This window comes from Diuraphis noxia, unplaced genomic scaffold, assembly GCF_037042655.1.
Source record: "Diuraphis noxia isolate RWA-SAM2 unplaced genomic scaffold, SU_Dnox_SAM2 contig0003, whole genome shotgun sequence".
Classification (NCBI taxonomy): Eukaryota; Metazoa; Arthropoda; class Insecta; order Hemiptera; family Aphididae; genus Diuraphis; species Diuraphis noxia.
The window spans coordinates 61401654-61426421 of NW_028301713.1; the positions used below are offsets into that span (position 1 = coordinate 61401654).

Here is a 24768-nt window from a genome sequence, read left to right on the forward strand (position 1 = left end):
TGACGTCCCGTTTAACGAAAATGTCTTTAGATTTTTAATATTTCAAAAACTTAACATCATATTGAAATTCTGATACATGCATCGTCTTTAAAACATAAAACCACACATCTATATGTAAATTAAATTTCAAAAATCAAATGTTTAGATTGGTAGATCGTTGTGAAAAGCGAGGCACTTTAACTCGTACAAGATAGTCGAGTACGTTGAGTAGGACCCAATGACGACACGTGGTTATTCTACATTTCTTAATATTTCTTAAATTAAAAATTTTTCATCGGATTTTCACCAAATCATTTTATGTAGCCATAGCTACAATAATTTAACATTAAAAAAAAAAATTTAAAGAATTTTTTTTGTGTTTGCTCCTTTAAATTAGGTAGTAAAAATTTATTTATTTTTTCAAAAATGTTCGTTTTTGAAGGTGGTGAGTGAGTGGTGTTCACAGAAAAATAATGTCATAATAATCAAGATTTGATTAATGAGATATTTGTTAAGTCAATTTAGTAATGGTGGTGAAATTCTTTTCTTACTTTTTTTTTTAATTTAACAGTTGTACATATTATCAATTTGTATAGTCTATTGATTATACCATTGCTGTATAGTTAATTGGTAGGTGCCTATTTTTCTTAACTGCTCATAGAAGTAATCAGTGATATTTTTTCCTATTTGTGTGGGGGGAGGGAGGGGGCTCGAATAATTTACATTTTAAACTACAAAATGACTAACTAAGTTTCATAAACTAATAATTGTATCATTAGTTTGTGATGCACTTAATCGTAGTGACATTTGTTAGTAATATATTATAATATTCAAATTATTGCATAAATGTCCCACACTGGCTACACTCCTATCTATATAATTATAATAGTGACTTCCAAGTTACAAAACGTTTAATGTACTAATGGCTCTCTAAATAAAATTGGGTAGCTAATGTCATAGGCGGATATTTAGTAAAATTGCAGAGGGGATTAACATTTTTAAAATAAATGTGAGCTGAGCAAGGAGTTTCGACCTCACACAACTACAAAGTTGTTAGTTTTTTGGGGAAATAATAAAATAATTCACTCTAATACAAAAATGACATATTAAATTGATTATTGACTATTCTTTGAAATATCCATACTTATTATTGTAAAAAAACTTAGCATATTAGTTATATTGATTTGTACCGTAGATATGTAGGTACTATTATGGATAAAAATGTCTTAATAATACTATACGCTAACCATACATTTTTTACGCATTTAAGTATTTCGCAGCGTTTAGTGTATTGTAATGTGTAGCCATAGAATATAGACTTATATTGGCTATTAGCTAATACTTATTACTAGTTACTAATAGTCCAGCTCTCATCACAATTTCACCGTTTCAAGATAGGTAGCGCTTTTTGGTAACCGAGTTACCCTTACTCTATATAGTAGGTACAAAATAAATATTTTTTGCATTGTACTATGATAAACTTATATTCTAAACAGTAGTGTACATTATTGTATCACTGTGCCATGTTAAGTTAGGAGATTGAAAAATTAGCGTTGGCGCCCGCGACCAAAAGTACGCTACCAAATAGTTAGGTACGCTGAATCCAACAACGTGGCCGCTGCAGGATCGGGTAAGCGGGGCCCTTGTCGAGTTGTCCGAGCAATTTTTTTTTACAAAGTAGATAAAATCTAACTTAACCTATAGTAGCGCAATTCATCCTCCCAAAAACCTCATTCTACCTGTTTTAATTTTACTATTGTCTATTGTTACTTGACATTTGCACTAGTATGCACACTCTCACACTATAAGTAGGTAATTGGCAAGTATCTGATTATAATGATCCAATTTTTAAGACCTTGCAATTTTTGATTACTAGACCCCAAAAATATGGGGCACATAATTTATGATAAGATCACTGCCAGAACGAAAGGCAATGATAAAAACAGTATTTTTCTCTTCCTCATTCCGACACACTTCCCTCTACTTTATTAATATATAGCCATGTCCTATCCATTCTTTAATATCTATGCTAGTAACTAGTATTGGTAATTTTGAAAATTAATATAAGAATGCGAGCCAATCTTAGATCATATACTATGGATGGAGTCACAGCGTATTACTCGTATTAGGTATACCAATATAAAAGAATGAAGCCATAGGCGCCCGAAGAAATTTTTCTAGGGGGGGGGGGGCAATGTTAGGATTTGAGGATAAATATTATAATTTTACTAGGTGTTTTAAAATAATAACCTTTTTTATTATACTCGTATATAATATATTATATTTTATTTTATTACCTACAACTTATTTTATACTTTAAATTTGTTGTATAGTGTATAGTACCTAATTTATCTTAAAACAGCGGTTCTCAACCTGTGGTACGCGTACCACTAGTGGTACGCGAAGAAAATCTTACTTTATAAAAAAAATTGGTACAAATTATTATTAATATTAAATATTATTTGACTTATTTAATGTTTATTTGATGGTGTGGAGGTCATTTGTAATCGTAGCAATTAAGATAACGATATTCTCTTTAATATAATATAAATCGATAAACTTTATCGGATAAGTCCGACAAAGCGTATTCTTGCGTATTTCACAATTATGTGTTTTTACCTTAGTTTTGTGAGTTCCTTCGGTTTATTCACGAGTGTCATACGCGTTGTTTGCATCAAGTGTATTTTATATTTTTATGTAGTTTTTTCGTACTTTTTTTGATATAAAATTAAGTAAAATGAAAAGATTTTTAGAAAGCGAAGGTTCTGAAAATTCTACTCCGTCACCTCAATGTATAATTTGTCAAGAAACACTTTCAAATCAAAGCATGAAGCCATCGCAACTTAAGCGCCACCTATTATCGAAGCATCCAGAAACAGAAAATAAACCCATTGAATTTTTTCAGAGAAAATTAAATGCATTCCGAAAGGAATCGAAATGCATGTCTAGTTTTACAAACTTAAATGAAAATATCGTTAAAGCATCTTATTTAGCGAGTTTAATTATTGCTAAAGATGGAAAACCACACACAATTGGGGAAACACTAGTGTTGCCAGCAGCAAAAGAAATCGTGCGATGTGTTCTTGGAGTCAAGGCTGCAAAAGAGATTGAAAAAGTGTCACTTTTAAACGATACTGTCAAAAGAAGAATCGATGACATGTCGTCATATAAAAAATAAATTATTGCTTTATTTGAAAGATTGTTTCTTTGAATTTCTTTGCTCTACAAATTGATGAGAGTACTGATATTGCTATCATGGCTCAATTAATGGTATTTTTACCTGACCTTTTTTTTTTTTTTTTTTGCTTGTCTATGTTATATGTATGTATAGAATTTTATTTCATTATTAGGAATGAGATAATATAAAATATATAAATATATAATAAAAATTAAAGTATTTAATTGAGTAGGTATTAAATGCACAGAAAGAAAAAAAACTTAAAAATATAAAAAAAATTAAATATGTAAAATTATTATAATTATTATAGTTTACTTTTTATTTCAATGAGACGATTGGTGTTGTTTTTAACGGACGGTGACGTCAATATCGGGCTCCAAATTGCTAACTTTAAGTCTTAAATTATTTTCTACGTTTAATCTACTTCTATATTTATTTTTTGTGTACAATAAGTGAGAAAATGTATTTTCGCACAGATATGTTGATACAAAAGGGATTAGAAACTGTAAAGCTTGTGTGGACAATGCCGAGTATTCTTGTTTCACGTCCAGCCAAAAATTAGTGATATTTTTGGTTTTGAAAGCGGTTTTTAGGGTAGAGTCACTGGTTAAGTCAATAAATAATTCTTTTGCCAAAATACCTTCTGGAATGTTTTTAATATAATCATCTTCGAAAGGGTTTATGATCCATTTCATTTCTGAGTTATCCTCTGGAAAATATTGTAAAATATTGGATTTTAGTAATTGCAGGTGTTCCGAAATGACTGTAATTATATTTGAATTTGGCTGAATTTCATTATTTTTCCAAAATGTGTTTAGTGTCTCGAATACTGAAAGATCATTCTTAGATACTTGAGAAATAAATAAATCCAACTTTCTCACAAATGCATTACCTCTATCACTAGCATAAAACATGTTTGTGTTTGATCCTTGCAGCCTTAAATTTAAAATATTTAAACGATTAAATATGTCAGCCATGTAAGCTAGTCTTGACAGTCAAACGTCATCACAAAACAATTTGGACTTTTCTTCATCAATATCAGTCAGAAGTAATAAAATTTCTGACCTTAGCTCGAATAGCCTGGTGGGGACTTTTCCTCGTGAAAACCACCTTACCTCTGTGTGGAGAAGAAGGGATTTATGAGTACTGCCCATTTCATTACATAATACTGTGAATAGTCTTGAATTGAGAGGTCTGGCTTTGATTAGATTTACGATTTTTACGGCACTATCAAGAACTAATTTTAAACTTTTAGGCTTGTTTTTAGATGCTAATGCTTGCCGGTGAATCATGCAATGCATAGCTTTACATAATGGGGCAACTTAATAGTTAATGTGGCCGAATAGAATAAAACATGATAACGTATTGCTTTTTTTAAGTGACGCCGTACCATACATGGTGAAAGCGGGTAAATGTATTCAAGTATTTTATTTTAAAATATTGCATGTAACATGTGTGGCACATACATTACATAGAGTAGCAGAGGAAATTAGGAAATATTTCCCTAAAGTAAATCAACTAATTTTGAATGGGAAAAAAATATTTTTAAAGGCACTTTCAAGAGTAAATACTTTTAAAGAATTTGTGCCTACTATACCATTATCGCCACAACCAGTACTTACTAGATGGGTAACATGGATAAATGCAGCGTTTTATTATTTTGATCATTTTGATGCCATAAAAAATATTGTAACGAAATTCGATATAAACAACGCAGTATCAATTGAATACGTCATGCTAGATTTACTATCCGATTCAAAGTTACAGTAAAATTTAATTTACATAAAATAAAATTTTGGAACTTCACCAGGTTCAATAGCTAAACTCAAGTCATTTAAAATTAGTTTCGCAGATTCTATAAAAATTATAGAAGCTGAAAAAATTAATATTCAACAAGCTCCCATTAATATTGGGCGTAAAATTCAAATTAAATTTAATGCCGTTTTCGAATAAAATACGGGTTACAATACAGTGCAAACAATTTAAAAAATATTAAGATAATGATCTAAATGGTTTACCAGATGATATGAACATAATCGATATCACGTATTTTAAATACGCCCATATCACATCTGTTGAGGTAGAGAGAAGTTTTTCGATCTATAAAACACTGCTGTCGGATAATCGCCGTTCATTTTTGTTTGAAAATGTTAAGAAAACCTTGATTATACAGTGTAACAAATTTGTATGTAAAACAAATCTATAAAAAATTATTCTCTACGTACAAATGTTCACTTCTATTAAATAAAAATGTTTTTTTTTTTTTTTTTGTTACAGAGTAGTTTAAAAACAAGAAATTCGGCAAAAAAAAGAAATTTTACGAAAATTAGTATTTTTTAATACACATATAATATATAGTTTTATTTAGTTCAATAAAAATAATTTTAATAATACAGTATAATAACTTTAATATTTTAATTTTTGTATCAAAACAATACCTATTTATCAATTTTTACAGTAAAATATACATTTTTTAACATTTTTATGTCATTTTATGTATTTATTTGTCGTGCATTGTTTATACATTTTTAGATCATTAAGTTCCGGGTCCTAATAATAAGGTTGCTATGGTAACATAATTATATTATTATTTATCATCGGTTTCTAGGGGTAACCTAGGAGTAATAACTTCAAGTAAAATAACTTTATAACATTAATTTCATCTTTGTTATTGTTTGTGTGTCTTGGAAACTATAACGTGAAATTTGTCAGAAACGTCAAGTAATATTTTACTCTTCCAGTCTCAATACGATGATGTAATAGTAACGACCTCGATGTCATACAAATTTAACCCCATTCATAAGACATATACATGTCAAATAAACCAGACAAATGGTGTTCACAGGTAATAATAAAAAAGTAAAGCAAATAAACAAAATTTATGACACGTTATCGGTACGACAGTCTGGTTAAAGATGTTAGCCTTTTCGGCGTAGAGGAAGAATCGTTGGTGTCCCATCGTTGTCATCCGTGGTGGTGGTAAAGTCATAGACCGGTCGCTTCGCTACCTGTACTTTGACTAGTTTCCGCTGCGTACCGTGTCATACTCCCCCACCAAACCATCACAATGTGTGTGGTGCGGCTTGTGCTACCTCTTGCCCGAGCTTGAAGTAGACTTGCCTTACCAGAGCTATTTTATCGCTGATTTTGTAACCCCACCGGAGTGAAGAATGGTAGGCCCAAGGCTGGTAGCCAGGCGTCCTTGGATTGCGATCCATCTTCGCTGGTTGGTCTAGATGTCCCTGGTTGGTGGACGATCCCTGCTCCTCGGGCTTAGCGTCCTTGATCGCTGGTACGTTAACTTTCATATCTGCCATTGGTTGAGAGGGTAGTTCACTGGTCACCTTCGGGTCAGAGATTGGCGTAAGTTGCTTGGTTAGCTGGTCTTGTTAGCATACCTCGCGCTCACTGGGCTTTCTCTTTTCTCTCAGCTATTAGAACTTTTTACGGTTCCACTCCAGCTGAGCCTACGTCTTCGCTCTAACCTTCGGTGTGATGGAAGCCCCAAACGTACCAAATATCGGTGTGGGCGTGTGGCTTTCTGGTTGTCACGGGAGGGAGGGGTCCTCACCGCTTCCGTTTGGACCGCTGTCTGCTGGCGTGGCTGCCTCGTCTACGGGTATTGTGACCAGCACCAGTTGATTGATCAGGTCTACCACCCTCTGACATTTTTCAGCCTAGCCGTTGCTGCTCATTATCCCTGTGAATAACAATTAGAACAGTACAAAATGTTTTTATTGTTGCCGTGTTATTGGACGTTTTAGGCAAGACACGTGTAGTTCCGTGGCGGTTGTTAGTCGGTAAGGAAAACTCTTTTTCTGACCTGCTTCACTAGGTTAGGCTAAAAAAAAAACGATTGTGTTTATTTATAAATTTGTATTGTTACGATTTCTACGCACGTTAAGCCTAGGACGCTGGTCATACTAAAAATGTTATATTATTTGTTGACAAGTTGGTTGGCTATGGTTCGGAATTTACTACCTGTCCTTGACGACAATACGTACAACAATTGTTTGGGACATACTACAAATTTACCCTCTTGGACCCCTCTCAACCCCAGGCGTGTAGCATGGTAGACCTAACCTAGAATTGCATTTGTCATTTTTGTAGGGTCTTTGGCCGACCACATTATATCATTCTAGTAGTTTTCCTGAATTGTGTTCATGGTGATCGATAATCACAAAAATTTGTATTCTGTTACATCAAACCATTATATGGACAAACACCATACTTGAGTTTCGACGTCAACTGATACATCTGCACCATAAAGAAGTTTGAAACTCAAGCCGATCATTTTATTTACAAGTAAGTATACTTATATTTAATAACCCGTAGGCCGTTGGGGTGACGATAATATATTTATTTTGTGACGCATTGCTATTGAATCCTTGCGCCGAGACTAAACAGCAAACATGCTACGTACCTTTTCACTCGATTTCATCCATTTGCGTTTTAAGAAAATTAAGGCCAACGTATATTAGGAACAGCGTTAAGGATTTATGCTTGTAGCTTATGAATTTACAATTTGAAAATAATTAGAAATTTAGTATCAAATTCATAGTTACAATTGAATGGTGAGGTCAATTTTCGTTGATAATTGATGCAAAACATTAACAGTTCATAATTAAGAACAATTTGTAAATGAATTAAATTAAGTATATATATATATATATTATAGTATAATAATAATCCGATATATAATTTTTTCACAAATATAGGTTTATCAAAATTAATGTAAAAAAAAAAAAATTGTACATAATATATTTTACATCCCTCTTTATAGAAATGTCTCCCCATAATATTATTAACTTGTAATTACTTTTAGGCTAATGACCTGGGATGTTAAAGCCTTTTATTCCAATAAAAAAAAAATAATAATAATAATAATCCGATTTATGCTATAAAAATAAAATACAATACAATCGTCCATCACATAAAAATACAAAATAATGCTTTGATATATTATCACTCTCTTTCTTCATTGTTGGGACGCATAGGTGTTTAGATGCGAATGTGAGAAGTTTTGAGAAATGTTGTAAGCGTGAATAGGGAACGCATAAAATTATGTTATTGTTAGGAAGGCAGATATTTTGAAATTAATTAAATATGCATTAAAGATACGTCATACGATTAATTATAAATACTAGAATTTATAACCATTGATAATAATTAAAAATAGGTCATTAAAAATTTAAAAATCATTACATTTTTAATACATTAATTGTTAATTTTTTTTTTATTTAGTTATTTTGAAGCAATACAATTAACAATGGACTTTAGAAATTTTTTTGAAGAAGTTGATAATACTGTATACTATTTATATAATGATTACAACCATTTGTGGAGATGTCGTAACTGTGGGATATATATACTAGTGGAACAACAATTAGAAATGCATTATGTTTATAATTGTTCAAAGGCAATAAAAAAGAACCCAGGTAATATCCAAAATATTTTTTATTGAATCTATTAACATAAATTAATATATTATGTAGTTAATAAAACTCAACAAATATAAAGTATTTTCTAAGTCTTATACCTATAACTATTAATACATTTTTATTATTATTCTAACCCAAAGAAGCTAAGTTTTTAGACTTATTTAGAATCATTTTTCTGTTTAAAAAAAAAGAAATGTATATATTATTTTTTTTAAAACGTTAAAAAGTTTAAGCAAGTGTATAATAATAATTATATAATAATATAAAAATAATTTTTATTCTATCTTTTATTAGAAATCCTAAGGCTTTTTAGTCTGTAGTATTATGTATGAGTACTAAAATGTTGTAATTAATGGGGTCAGATCTAGGTATAACATTGTTTAGTGAAACATTTGGGTATATCTAACAACTCTGATTGAAAAGGGGTTCCAACTTAACATAAAAACAAATGGAACTTTCATAGACCTTACGGTAGTGTATGATAGGTATGATCTAGAGGGCGATCTAGGACAAATGGACGTGGCCGTTTGGACGTAAAAAAAAAAAAAATATTAAATTAGTAAATAAAATTAATAAGTTATTTATATTTATTAAAATATGTCAACCTCGAATATAAAATACTTAAATGTAAATATATAAAAATAGAAAATGTAAAAATTAAAAATATATCTAAAACAAATTATATTAGTTAGTTATACTAATGTGTTATAATATGTCAAAAATATCTAAGAAGTTTTTAATGTCAAAACTATTAAGTCATTTATATTAACTATAAACTATCGTGTGTTATTATAATACTAAAAAATGATATTATTTTAAATGCAGAGAAATCTTTTGAGCAATTCCGCGTAAAAACGATATTTTAGTTCTAGTTTCATAACTTTGAACAATTTTTAAAATACGGTTATCGGCATCAATAAATTTCTTTAATTTTGTAGGGGGACTTTTACCTGCTTCAAGTTGGCTGTAAAATACATCTCACCCAGCTTGTACTTTTCGCAAACAGTTGATGAAAGACTACAAACTAGGATGTTGAACTCCCATTTCGACATTTAGTCGTCTATTAGCTGCTTCAGCATGGTTGTTAGTCCTATCTTGACCATTCAAAATTCGTAGGTGTAAATTCCAAATGTGTGGTGGGAATAATGCTGTCCGACGACCACTTCCGTTTCTATTAACCCTCCCAACATAATTGTCCTCAAACCAGTCAAGTACTTACTTACTCAAGGTTGTAAGCATTCTGGTAAATCATCTCCTAATTGTTTTATAGCGGCATCTAGGTCTTCGATTGGAACAAATGATAGAGCTACGACCATTTTTATAAATAATGAAAAATCAGCATCATTTTTATACCTTGAAGCAAAACCCATTTCGTTAATTTTTTTACGAAAGTTTTTTGTTAGATGATACAAACAACCGTGAATTTCAGTGTCAGGGTATTTTTTTTATGATATTTTTACTGATAATTCAAAATCACATGACACGGATTTTGGATTTAAACCAAGTTTTAATAAATTTAACATATCAAATAATTTATCGTATGTTTTTCCTGTTTATTCGGTAACAGTGCATAAATTAATGGATGGACACCATTTAGTGCTTTCGCCAGAATAACGAAAACTTGTGCAAAAATTGTTAGTGCTACTTTAAATGTCCCATCACAATACCAAACTTTTGAAAAATGTAATACTTCTAAACTTCTGGGCCTTCCAAAAATTAAGATACTATTTTCACTAGGCTCACTATCGTCTAATAAATAATTTTCCGATATACCTTCGGACGGTGAGTAAACTTTGTATGTATTTGGTATCTCTAGTGCCATCAAATCATTTGGTGTATATGGTGCTGCGTGTATTTCATTTTGTTTACTTCGAACTGTTTTTTTTAATGCTGAACTACTTTGAAACGCTCCCTTTATAGTTAGAAAAAAAAATTAAACTCAAAAACTAAAATTAAGAAAAAATAGTGCAGTTTCTAATAAGTACCTTTGATGTTCCTGATAATCCGGAAATGCATTCATTTATCACTGTAGACGTCGGTTCCATAGTTTCTCTTGCACGTTTTTTGATGTTGTACACTGCGATATTTGCTTCAACTTTAGCAGTGTCAGAGTCATGAGTGTGATTATTTATACGCTTAAGAATAATTAAGTCCGTTATACCAGTATGCACACGAGCTTTACATTATCTTTTATATATACATCGCCAAAACTGTTTTAAACTATCAGAACTAAAAGCGTCAAATAAGTAGGTACATGAAACCGTCATCCAAAAAAACTTTACCATCGTCATTTGAGTTAATTAACGATATTTTACATGTATAATTATTGTATATGTACACTTTTACACAATTTGTACACGACTAACACGACTAACACGGTTATAAGCGTGTATCGCCGTGTATCACCGTGTTTTGATAAAGTGTGATAAACGGTTGTAATAACGAATAAGTTATATATATAACCTATAGGTGCTTAATACCTGAATATTGCCAAAACGATAAAATTAAATTTATAGGTAATACTAGAGTACTTTATGCTTATAATACTTTAGTATTAATTAAGTAATTAGTATTAACTTAATGGCAGTCTTATATTTGTTTACATTTTCCAAGTTGGTGGTTCCGTTGCACACTCTACCACCGCCCAAATCACGCCCCTGGATCATCCTCTACTAACAATGTTTATATAATGTTTGTGCTAATATCAATTATTTAATCGAAAACATATTTTAATTTTTCAGATAGTCTAATTGATAACAACACATTGTCCAACAGAAAATTCAAACGAGTACCGTATATAAAGAACGGTAATATCTCTGGAGCTATTGTTTATAATAATGCGTCCTATATGTTGAAAAATACTTGCGCTTTTGACTCGGTGTTAGTGGGGATAGTGACCGCCTACACGGACTATACACATTTTAGATGGAGTGACAATATAGACAATGAATTTCTAAGACTGGCGAAAAATGTATCCATAAAAAACGGGATGGATAGAAAATTATACGTTACAAGGCTTAATCTACTGCGACAAGATTTTGAATTCAAAATTGACGAACGTGGTTTAATAAATATAGACACAAAATGCAATGTATATAAGATTATTAGTAAATATTTAAATACAATGCCGAGCTCAAAACAGTATAGCAAATGTTCAAACAATTGTCCGGTAACAAGTGATTTATCTTCTTCGACGATTATCTTGTCTACTGATGACATATCATCAGACAAGACTTTTAAAAAAATAGAAAATTGGTTAAAAAAATATGTGGCAGTTAAAACTTATCCTTGTCATAGTCAAAATTGTATTACAGGACATATAAAAACACATAGAGAACTTCAAAATACATTTTTTATCGAAGCTGATAATATTTCATTCGGAGACAATCACAAACATCCTAACTTAAATGATTTTCCACTAACAATCAATGTTCTGAACAACCGGTTAGTTATTATTTTAAAATACGACTTAGTGCCTTTTTAAATAATAAAATACCTAGTAAAATATAGAACTTCATAACACATTTTTATATAATAGCCAATAGCCGACCAGTAACAAAGATTAATCATACATTTTTTTTTCTGTTACAGGTACACCCTAATTTCAATAATACATTTTTTTGATGACCATTACACGACAATCATTCGACGAAAAATCAGTCGGTGGGAATTACACGATGATCTGCAACCAACCGTTTTGAAAATAGATCATAATTACGGTTCAATTAATCCTCACGCAATCATGTACACAAAAATATGAATTAACATTTATTTTAATAAAATATAAACATATAATATATATTTATTTGTATTATTTTAATTTTTAATTTTTAATCAAAAAATTGAGGTACATTTTTTTCCAAAGGTTAACAAAAATTGAGTTCAAACATCATACGTATACTATTCAAAATTTCAAAATAATAAAATCAAACTATAAAAGTGATGTAGGTATAGCCAGTGATATTTTTTATTATATTACAATTGATCTGTTGTATTTTATACTTTATATATTTGTATCTCATCCATGTAGATTGCCCATCACTGATGAGTAACCATTATATTGTCATATAGTTGTTATTTTACCTATTTATATGTAGGCGTGTACAAAAAATAAATATTACCCTGTACACCCATAACTGTTATTATAATTTTATTGTTGATTATTAGTAAGTTAAGTCAACCTTAAAATTCTAGTGTGTTAAATTAAATTAATTATTATAGTAACATTATCACCGTTATTTGCTATATGCTTATATTGTATTAGTATATATTACTATTTATTATAATTCTTTACAAAATTGAAACTGTAAAATTGTCCTCATGGTGCGCTGGTAGTACTGAGAACAGCTGTATAAGTTAGTTAGTTCACCTGTCATTTATGGGAGTAAGGTTAGGATAGGTTATCAAAAAATATTTAATTGAAAAATATAATAAAAATTAGTTACATAGAAAGTTCGATTTATTAAAACATCGATATAATATCACAGATTATAAAATACATAATTAATAATAAATTATATTATATTTTATATAATCTGTGATAATATCGAAGTTAATTTTCGATAGACCAATTGACTGGTGAGGGCCCGCGTAAAAATCAAGATAATAATCACCGGACTCGTTCTATTCAGGACCTTAGATCATTATACTATGGATGTAGCCACTCGGTATATGTTTGTGTATTAATTTTTGAAGCCAAAATGACTGAAAACGCTAGAGCCTTGGTTATTACTGCGCATGCGTAAATGACTGATAATAGTATAGTATATTATGGGGTACAGGGTAGTTGTTCAAAAAATGATAAGACATTTTTATCGATAGCCTCTTACATGTATGCCAATGTAACCAAATGAAATATCTCAATTATTCAAAATACGATTTATCAAGTACCGTACTACCGCCACTAATTTAAAAAGTTATTTTTTTAAAACTTTTTAACCTAGTTAGTTTATTTTCTAATCAGCTTATGAACTTAACTAATTTAATATACAGTTGATATAACTTAGCTTTTCACAGTTGATTAAAAAAAAAACCATCAAGTTAAAAATATTTTGAAATTTTTCGTTTATATGTAAATATTACTATATTAGAATAAAATAAAAATAAAGTTTAATATACAGTGTACATTATGATAAAAGTTCAATAAAATTATTTTTTATAATTTATAAATTAGAAACTAGAAAGACACATTCACTCTTTAGTATGTGATTTACATACTAATTTTAAAAAAAGATAGCTTTTTTTAAACTGATATTTTTTTCCATATTAACTTTTAACTTATCGAGCTAATATAAATCTAATGAATCACTCAGTGCAGCATATGTTTAAAATGTTAAATTAATTACTATTTAAAAAAAATAAAATTATGTTGGTAATAGCAAAATTTAAAAATTATCATAATCGAGGCTCTTATCATTTTTCGAACTACCAGGTTCCGTATATTATGCACAGACTTCTATACTATTATCTATATATTATACTATATAGAATTCTGTGATATTATGATATTATGATCATAGATAATAAAAAATGGATAGGCCACAGCACGATTTGAGATATACAGGTTGCAAAACGAAGACAAATATTGTGACTCAAGAACTGACACTTCAAAAAAATTAACTCTCAACGCTCGATGCGGGGAATCTTGTATTTCAGTGTCGCCACATGTAAGGAAAATTTTTATTATTATCTTAGGTAATTAGTTATATTTTAAATTATGTCTTTTTCTTATTGTTATACATAAAATCAAGTATTCAAGTCCAAGTTCAAGTATAATAATAGAATAAATAGTATAAAATCAGAAGCTGAATCAAATGACAAAAAAAGCGAGGCAAAATTTCGAAATAGATAATAATATAAGATCTTTAATCATAGGCGTTTTGCTTATTTCGACACCGGGAGCGCTAATGCTCTATTTTTGACAGCTGTTTTATAGTGTCATTTTTAAAGTCACTGCGGGACGCTATTAAACATAGGTCGTTGTACAACCTGTATATCTTAAATCGTGGGCCACAGCAGGCTATGCTTATAACATTTTAGGTGCCACGTTCTGAGAGAGCAGATATCTTCTGTCTCACAAAGGTGCCTGTTATCTCGACTTATGTTACCACTTATTGAAAATCTATTATTTTAGCCCGCCACTTAGCCACTATTTGAATTCAATTTCAAGAGTTAATAGGTGATAAAGATTCTTTATTATGTATATAATATATATCATAATTATTAAAATTATTTTCTGTGGTGTTAATGGACTGAGTATAGACTAATTTTATTATTATAAAACCGTATATTAGTATATAACCTACAACAACTGGTTACATCTTGTGTGGTTTGTGTAATTGTTTTGTAAAATATCTTCATTATATGGTTGTACAAAATGGTTCATCGGTGTTTTGTTTGTGGAATCAATGATAAAAATGACACAACATCATCTTTCCATTTGTAAGTATTTTTAATTAGTGGGGTATGCACTCATCTTATGTATGATATAACCCTTTATTCAACTAAACAAATTTATATTTCTTATAGCTTTCCAAAAAATGATTTGAAAGGAATTATGTGGATGGAAAATCTTAAATTGAAAACCGTTTTAAAGTGGCATCGTGTGCGTTCAAAGCATTTAAGCCACAGTGTTTTAAAAATTTTACCGGCCTTAAAAGAACACTCTGGCCTAATGCTGTTCCTTATTTAGACCAAGATATAACTGAGGTGGTCATTGTAAATCTTCATGACGAAGAAGAACTCAAAAATGACTATTTGCTTGAAAAGTAACAATACAATAAATTATTCAATATGCAATCCTAAATCTTTGATTGTTTTATGTATAGTTCAATAAGTGATTCAAATAAAGAGGTTTTGCCTAATTGTAGCACAAATACAAATGAATTAGCTACATGTGAAACATTTGCTATTCCTTCTTTAGACCAAGATACAACTGAGGTGGTCATTGTAAAACTTCATGACGAAGAAGAAGAACTCAAAGATAGCTATTTGCTTAAAAAGTAACAATATAATAAATTATTAATATACAATCCTAAACCTTTGATTGTTTTATGTATAGTTCACAAACAATAAATTCAAATAATTATAATTCTTTAATAAATTAGTATCAAGAATCGTGGAGGTTTAATTTTTCCTAGTAATAATGTTGTAAAAGTGTGTCAAGAAACTGAGAGAATTATCAAAAGTCATCCTGTAACATATTTTAATAATGTTAAAAATAAATTTTATTTATTTACAAAAATTAAAGTGATTTTGTATAAACGTAATACAAATTTGTTTTCCCAGTGCCTTAACAAGAATCATTTTTGGATTCACACCAGGATCAATTAATTAAATTGATTGCCTTAAAATATCTAGATATTCGTTTATTTCATGAAATCAGGAAAATTAATGATCAAAACATTAAATTTGGCCGTTCGAGAGCAAAATTAATAAAAATGATTTATATTTGACATTTATTTATTTTATTTTTATTTATTTTTATTTTTATTATAATTTCACTTACTTTTATAATATATTTATATATACATATTTATATTGTCTATAATATTATACTTATATACATAAACAAATACCTGAAAACTATATAAATTAAATTGGACTTTATATCCACTATGGCACTCAAGCAGTCTTAAATATTTTAGAAATAAATACAAAATTTCATGGAAAAAAAATCATAGATTAGAAAAAAAGCACCTACTTTAGTAAATTGTTTGAGAACATATGATAAGGGATTATGGCCTACCCCTTCGACCATATAAGCTAATAGACGCGCCTTATCATATGCTTGTATAGGCACAATTATGTAGCCATCATGTTTAATGATATGACGTCATGTTTGAGCAAAACAATTTCGAGTTCTTATAAATTTGTTTATTTGGTGTTCACTCGTTCGCAGGCTCACAGCTCTGCCGTTTGGAACACATTTTTTACTGTCGTATTGTATGTCTCGAGTCTGTCCCTTGTCGTCGAAAATTATTTTTCACATTCTAGCTTTCATAGTTTCAATCTGCTTTCTTTGAAACTTGAAAGTATTGTGTTTTGAAATGTTTGATAAATAATCATTGTTTTATTATAATGATAGTTAATGCATGAATGTTGAAAAGCTTAGTTTTTGGTTGTATTATTTTACTTTTGACATTCATATGATACACCAAATGGCAAATACACCTCACTAGGACTATACCAGTTGCGCCGAGAGAGCGCAAGTCGGTGGCGACCAAAACTCGTCGTAGTTCGCACATCCCCCCCCCCCCCAACGTGAGTCCCATCGTCGGATAATCGGCTCACATCGTCGACCGTCGACCGTCGTCGGTGACTGGCAAAATACGATAACAGTCGTAAAGCGCTGGATGGTTACGACGGCGTTCGACGGCGTACGACCAGTCCACTTAGTGGGAGAAATTAAACCTCGAAACCGCGGAACGATTTCATTTGTATGTGCGGCCGACTTGCGCTCTCTCGGCGCAACTAGTATAGGTATGAGGTTTGGTTTGATTAAATATTGTATTCTTACTATTAATTGAATAATATTTTATATAATATATTTATATATTGTGTAACCAAGTAATTATATCCTAATAAATAATATTTAGTATAGTTGTGGATCATTTACGTTAACAAATACATAACAATTATTTTGATATTTTATTGGATCTCATCATTGATTAAAGTACCTATAATATACAAATATAAGTACCTACAGTAAATAAATGTATTTAAAATGTTTAAGATATTTATTGAATTATATTAGGTATGTTATTTGTTAGCTTAAAAAAAGGTAGGCAGTATAGTTATTAATTTTATACTAAAAAAAATAACTTATTTTTAACTAAGTTAAGTTATTTTTATTTTCTAATTATAACTTGTAACTTTTGCAAGTTAAAAAAAGTAGAGTTAACTTTTAACTTTATACTTAACTTACTTTTTTCTATATTAACTTGACTTAACGAGTTAAAAAAAATAGTTAACTTGTCCAGCCTTGCTATTTTATGATTTAAAGTGTATATTAATCTGAGAGTTTACAATGAGGTAACAATATTCTAGTTCTAAATATATCATTTTGGTAAATTTAATTTAATAATTATATTTTAATTAATAAATAACTCGTAAAATAAGAGAAAAACCGAGATACACAGATAGATAGATAAATAGTAATTAGTGTTATAGTAAGGAAATAAGAAATTAAGAATTAAAATTTGTAAGTAAGCTATTAATCAATCATATTTTATTGGGATAGTTAGAATACTATCTATAGTCCGGCCGGCATTATTGCCAAAACGTGACGTCACACGCTACATGAATCATAGCTATCAACGGCACTGTCAGTCAGGCTTTTTAATCGTTCTAGTCAGGCGCGGATTCAAGGGGGGGGGGGCTATGGGTGCTCGGACGGGGTAGTCCACGAGGTAGTTGTATGATACTGTGGTATGAGCTATGTAGTGTACTATACAGTTAAATCGAAATTTGACATAATGTTGTTTTAATTTGTTTTTTATTTTGCATTAAAACCTCCCTCACAGACACAGCCACCATAACAAGTAACAACATAGACACACTAAAAAAAAAAACACTGGTTCACTAGTGATAACAATAAAAGTCAAATTCCCAAATGGTCCCGGTTTTTTACAACACAAATTATATCCCACTTCATATAGAAAAAGAAATATCTCAAAAAAGCATTGGTTGAAAATGTGTTTTTATTTTTTTTTTTTACATTTTATATTCTATATAAATTATAAAAATTATATAATAAATCATAAATATTAATTTTAAATGATATTGATATTTAAATATTTGGATATAGTGAGTTAAAAATAAAAAAAAAGCGAGTAAGTCGTGGATGTCGCTTTGCTGTACTGTAGGTTACTGTAATGGATGGGATTAAATTTGAATGCAATGATAGGTATCATCATTGTATACGAAAAACGATTCTGAACGGAGATGATTTGTCAGTCTAGGATATATTATATTTAAATATTGTCATATATTCTATTTTGAAACAAATATTTTATTTTTCAATTAAGACGCATTTTGCATATGGCGTGGTTAATCAATTAGTGTAGTTATCATGTAGTTATCATAATTCATAATACTTTATATTAGCATAGATATACATGTACCTGGTTTGAGGATAAATCGTTATCATTACGCGATTTCATAAAAATTTAAAACTCAAACGCTCAAAACATTTTTCCTATAATGACACTTCAAGTTTTCTCTATAGCTATTTGAAGCAAAACTTATGGAAAACTTGGTGTAAAATTTTATAACCTTAGATATAAATACAAACAATATTATGAATTTTGAACTACAAAATAATTAAAAATATTCATGGTTTTGACGAATTTTTGTCAATATTTGAAATTCAAATGCTAATAAAAATTTAATTTGAATTTCCTGTGGACATTTTTTTTGTGATAAAGATTGACAAATTTGTAAGGAATCTTGTATTAAATTTTCAAATCTTAGGTATAAAAGGAAAATTTTTTATGAATTTCTAGAATAAAATAATTTACGAATTTTCGTGATTTTTACGTATGTAATTAAAATTTGAATGCATGTAAAAAAAAAATGTGGCTATATATTTCTTTTATTTTTCAACTGCTATTGCAAAACTATATTATGAGCATTGTATTAAATTCTCAAATCTTAGAATTAAAAAGAAAAACTTTTATGAATTTCTATCTAAGATAATTTGAACATTGCCGTATTTTTTATGTATTTAATCAACTTTTGAACTGTAAATTTTTATAAAAAAAATTTGTGACTATATATTTCTTTTATTTTTCAACTGCTATTGTAAAAATATGTTAGGAGCCTTGTATTACATTTTCAAATCTTAGACCTAAAAAGATTGAAAATTTCAGTGGTCTATAAATAACTCAAAAAAAGTCAAAATTAAAATTAAACTGTATATAGCTGATAACACTAACATAAACATTTGGTGAAAATTTCAAGTATTTAAAGTGATTAGTTTTTGAATTACAACCATATAAAAAAATCGATTTGGTCGAAAACTGATTTTGCGTAAAAATTCATTTTTTTTTCTTTTTCTCGATTTTTTTGAAAACTATTGGAAAATGTTTACTTTTGACCTCTATAATGCACCAAGGATCTTCAATTTTACATCGGAAACCACCCCCAAAGTTTGAAATCGAAGCATTATTTCGACTAGTTATGCTGTACACAGACACAAAAAAAAAAAAAAACACACATCATTGTAAAATCAATACATTCATCACTTCGTTGTTCAGAATCTAAAATATTTTTTATTAATAATGTGTTATACAATTATTTATTATAATAATGATATTAATTTAATCTAAGAATATTTAAAAATATACTAAAAGTTCTTAAAAATAACAAACAAATTGGAATTTGAAATTTTAATTTTAATGAGATGCATGATATTGCACTTATTTATTATTATAGATGTACTTAATATTTGTCTTATTGGATGAAAGTTAAAAAAAGTTAGGTTCGACTTCAAGTCTGTTGCAATATTTCATTTTTATCGATACTTAAGTTGAGAATCCCGTCACGATTATGCCTTAATTAACCGTAGGTTGTCAACCACAAACTTAATATTGTTAAAATTCAAAAGTCAATCATATCGAATTAATATTAAATCTGACTATTTATATTATTATATTATGAGGTATTAAAGTTAGTGAGTTATTGACGTCCAATTAAAAATAATCAAATTGTGAACATATCTCAAATTAGATTTTTAAAGTAATTTTCTATTAAAATAGTACTCATGTTCGGGGAAACCTTACATGATCTATTCGGATCTCCAGGGCTCCGCGAAAAAAATTCAAGAAACACTGGGCTAACACGGTTGATAGCCATTTTTTAGCGGGCAACAAAATGTGTAAGATATGTACCTACTATAATAATATGACTCTATGGTTAAAATTTGTAAAATTTAAATTCCGAATTACTTACGTTGAAATATGTGACTTTTATGTCATTAAATATTAAGAAATCATTTGATTTGAAATAAGTGTAAGAGCATTTTAATAAATAATGTTTTGAGTATTACGATGCATCGATTTAAAAACGTTATACGTTATGAAATGTATTAAACGTAGTGTTTCATAATCTGTCAATGAGTGGGTTGAAATTCTAACGTGAATGACAAACGAACGCATATAAATATAATAAACTACATTTTTATGAAAACGAAATAAAGGTAACGATTGGAATAACTATGGACTAGATTTATTTTAGGTCAAAATGCACTTAATGTTTTATATGCGAGAGTTAATATTATTCTGATGATGATGACCTTATTTCTAAATACATTAATAACTATATTACGTTATATTTTGTGGTTTCAATATTATTATAAACTTAACATATTTGACGGCAATGTAATTCCACATACCTAGTACAAATCCCTCATAAATATAATGTAACACTAGTAATATTTCATATGAATCTTTTTTGAAACTCCATCACCATTTAAAAAACCTCTGGATCCACTAATGTTGTACAGTTGTATAGTTTCATTTTAATATTACAATGATAATTATTAAGTATTGGAACTTTGAAAAATATTTCTAGTTGCGATGAATGGAAATATATTTAATTAACATTTTGTTTTGTGTATTTCAAATACTTAACTGATTACTATAAAATGTTAATGCCAGTAGGGATAAAATTAGTAAAATATGTCAGTTGCAGTCCATTCTATTTATTAGAACATCAATGTTAAAATAAAAATAAAAATATATTGGCTATGGAGCATCTTAAACAAATGACAGAAAATATAAATTCTAGTTAGTATAGAGGCACTATAATTGTGGTTTATAGCAATTAATATTTTACCATTATTATTATTAATATTGTAGCTACCTACAATGTAATTATATTAGGCAGGTAATTAAACTCCGAATAAAATATGCTAGATGCATAAGACAGTCACATAAAATTATTGAAAATAAAAATATATATTTCTCAAGTAGTTAATAATTAGTATTTAAATCCACAGAAATTTAAATTTAAAAATTCAAATTCAAAATCACCAACAAGCTCACATTATTTTGAAAATATTTATTTCCTATATTACAATAAATCGTAGTTTTCAGTTTTACAGTGAAATAATAATTATTCATTATTGTATAATGTATCCAAATATACCATTAGAAATCCAATTAAAGATTTGAGATTGTTTAATACGGCAGCCCTCAATAAATAAAAAATAAAAATCTGTCCAATTAAGATTTAGGCTATTGGAATTAATTTAATTCTGATTACAATATGGTTTCCAAAAGTTTTTAAATTTGATTACGATTTGGTTTTTAAAAATATTTATCCTTTCATTGTAGATGTTGATTTTACGTGTGCACTGAAGGTCAATGCACGAAGCCGATTATGTTTTCAGAGAACAGCCATTTAATGTATTCGCTAAAATTTGTATTCTGCGCAAGTGTTTGAAGAGTACTATATTACTAAGTATTGAGTAAACAAAACACGCTGCAACAAATGCAATAGGGTTGTCATTTAACCTTGATGAGCACAAATAATAATAGTTTAAATATATTTTAATCATTATTACCATTGTACAGACTCGCAATGCTTGCGAAATACACACGTAATGAAATTTTAAAATTTATAACGATGTACACAAAAATATCATTAAAATAATATTAAATAACTTGAAAATTGTAAAAGAAAAAAATTCATAGATACATTTATACATAAAGTATTTTAATTAATTTGGTTGTATTCGTATAATTAGTAGTAATATAGGATATATACTATTATGTGGGTGATCATATAACACATAAGTACATAACATTAGTATAAAAAACATATAATATTTTATCACTATTTTAAATGTTTATACATTTTCTGAAATAATAATAATAAATATAATATTCCTAGATATAAATATTTGGATTGTAATTGTTAGATGCATTTTTACTGCTCAACTATTTTATTTTTTAACTAATATAAATATAATATGTATTTGTTATAATATAGAACGTGTGATTTATGTTTTCAAATAAATTGGTGTTCAATGTTAATTTTATTTAGATTTAAAAATCGTAAGTATTAATGTGCAACGTATGTCATTCTATATTATACATTTTTTTTTGCTTTTGACATAGGTACACATAAAATTTTTTATAGTTATAAAGTATATGTATATCTAAATAACAGTACACTCAATATACCTATAGGTATCTAATTTTCTACTTATCTCGCGCAGAATACCTCATTCTCCCTCCCCCCTCATACTTCAGACAAACTTCAAATCATTGCTTCTTCCATAGTTCTCAACTCAATTCCAATCTCATTTGCTTCTGCTTATCTTCCTCCAGGATGCCAATTTCCTGAAAACGAACTATCAACCTTCATACTCTCCCTCAATCACACATTCGTTATTGGAGCCGACTTCAACGCTAAACACCTAAATTGGGGATCCAGATATACCAACACAAGAGGCCGTTCTCTTTTCAGAGTCATGTCCTCCTTACACGCCAAAACTATCACTACGGATGCTCCTACATACTGGCCTACGCACACCAACTACCCGGAAATCCTTGATTTTTTTCTGCCAAACCTGCCAAACCACCTCAAAACTCAAACAATCAACCTAAATGATCCGGCTTCAGACCATACTCCAGTTCTATTACAAATCAATACCCAAGCCCCGAGCAAGCCTAGTTTTAAACAAATAAACTGGCCCAAATTCTGCAATATCTTATCAAACAACACTAACCTAAACATAAAATTAAAAACAAAAGAAGATATAGATATAGCAATCACTTTTCTTACCGAAAATATTCTTCTTGCAAAAAACAATTCACTCTCCCCTACATCAAATACGATAAGCTACAATCATATAACACCTGAAATAAGTCAACTCATTATTGAAAAACGTCGAGCCCGCAACAAATGGCAGCACTCCCACTATCCAGATTATCGGCATATTTACAACTCACTTTCAAACAAGCTTAAAAAGCTTCTCAAGAAACATAAAATTGTTCTTTATGAATCACACTTATCATCACTATCGCCAAATAATGGTTCGTTATGGAGAAAAACAAAATTCTTACTTAGACTCTCTTACTTAAAACAGATCATTCAATGTTAAAATAGATTCCACCTTCTCCGACTCTTACGATATACTTGCTAGCGTACCTCAAGGAAGTGACATTGCTCCGTTTTTGTACATTATATTTACAGCTGACATTCCTACCACAGAAAACACTTCTATGGGTACATATGCAGACGACACTGCCATTCTCGCTGCTGACCCCGATCCAGACATTTGCTCCCACCATCTCCAAAACCATCTCAACATGCTTTCAAAGTGGTGCAACACATGGAAAATCAAAGTAAACGAACTTAAATCCACACATATCACCTTTACCCTCAGACCAAAGGACTGTCCTGTAGTTTATTTTAACAATTCAGTAATCCCTCACGCTAGAGGAGCAAAATACCTTGGCCTGCTACTCGATAGGAGACTCACCTGGGGTCCTCATCTCAAAAACAAAAGGAAACAGCTCAACTCCCGCCTACACGTCATCAGACCTCTCCTCAAATCAAACATGAACCTGTCGTACCGTTTACTTTTATACAAAAGCCTCCTTCAAGCAATATGGTCATACGGTATCGCCCTCTAGGGCACTGCTAAACCATCAAACCTCCGGTCAATCCAAGCTTTCCAATCAATATGTCTTCGCATGGTCACAAAAGCACCTTGGTATGTCACTAATACTGCTTTACATCAAGATCTTAAAGTCCAATCCATCAACCAAACAGCAACGTCATTCTACTTAAGACTTCACTACAAAATGCAAGGCCACCCAAACAAATTAATATCCAATCTTCCTTAAAACACCTTCCCGGCAACCCTACCCGCCGACTAAACAGAAGTTAGCCCAGAGACCTTATCTAAAATTCTATTTTATTTATCTAACTAGATTTAAGACTCATTAAAAGGTAGCTCAACTGTGAGCTTCTCTGCTCTGCTCCATCATTGTCATCCCTCCCTCCAATTTACTCATTGTAAAAAAATTGTATAAATTGTAAATTTTCAATAAACGCTACTTAAAAAAAAAAAAAAATTGTATCTAATTAAACGAGTATTTTATATACGTTACATTTTACAGAAATTATATGCATTATATGCACATCGATTTTGTT

The 24768-nt window shown here is 29.5% G+C and overlaps 3 protein-coding genes and 1 pseudogene across 3 annotated transcripts; 1 reads left to right on the forward strand and 3 right to left on the reverse strand.

Annotated features, from left to right (window-relative positions):
• Positions 1 to 2716: 2716 nt before the first annotated feature.
• LOC149057631 (SCAN domain-containing protein 3-like) lies at positions 2717 to 3157 on the forward strand. Its single transcript, XM_089223460.1, has one exon. It carries the CDS (start codon positions 2717 to 2719, stop codon positions 3155 to 3157), a length of 441 nt encoding a protein of 146 aa, XP_089079586.1.
• Positions 3158 to 3504: 347 nt separating this feature from the next.
• On the reverse strand, positions 3505 to 4134 carry LOC107163627 (zinc finger BED domain-containing protein 5-like). Its single transcript, XM_089223461.1, has one exon. It carries the CDS (start codon positions 4132 to 4134, stop codon positions 3505 to 3507), a length of 630 nt encoding a protein of 209 aa, XP_089079587.1.
• Positions 4135 to 9413: 5279 nt separating this feature from the next.
• Positions 9414 to 10121, reverse strand: LOC149057632 (uncharacterized; annotated as a pseudogene).
• A 23-nt stretch (positions 10122 to 10144) lies between these two features.
• On the reverse strand, positions 10145 to 10883 carry LOC149057633 (uncharacterized; the record flags this gene model as incomplete). Its single annotated transcript, XM_089223462.1, has 3 exons — positions 10853 to 10883; positions 10584 to 10774; positions 10145 to 10510 (listed from the first exon to the last, which is right to left on the reverse strand). Coding segments are annotated over exons 1-3 (588 nt in total), but the record flags the coding sequence as incomplete, so codon positions are not given.
• Between the last annotated feature and the right edge of the window lie 13885 nt (positions 10884 to 24768).

What these genes read in the sequence shown, in the direction of transcription:
- LOC149057631 (XM_089223460.1), top strand. Translation starts at nt 2,717, where the DNA reads ATGAAAAGATTTTTAGAAAGCGAAGGTTCTGAAAATTCTACTCCGTCA.
- LOC107163627 (XM_089223461.1), bottom strand. Translation starts at nt 4,134, where the DNA reads ATGGCTGACATATTTAATCGTTTAAATATTTTAAATTTAAGGCTGCAA.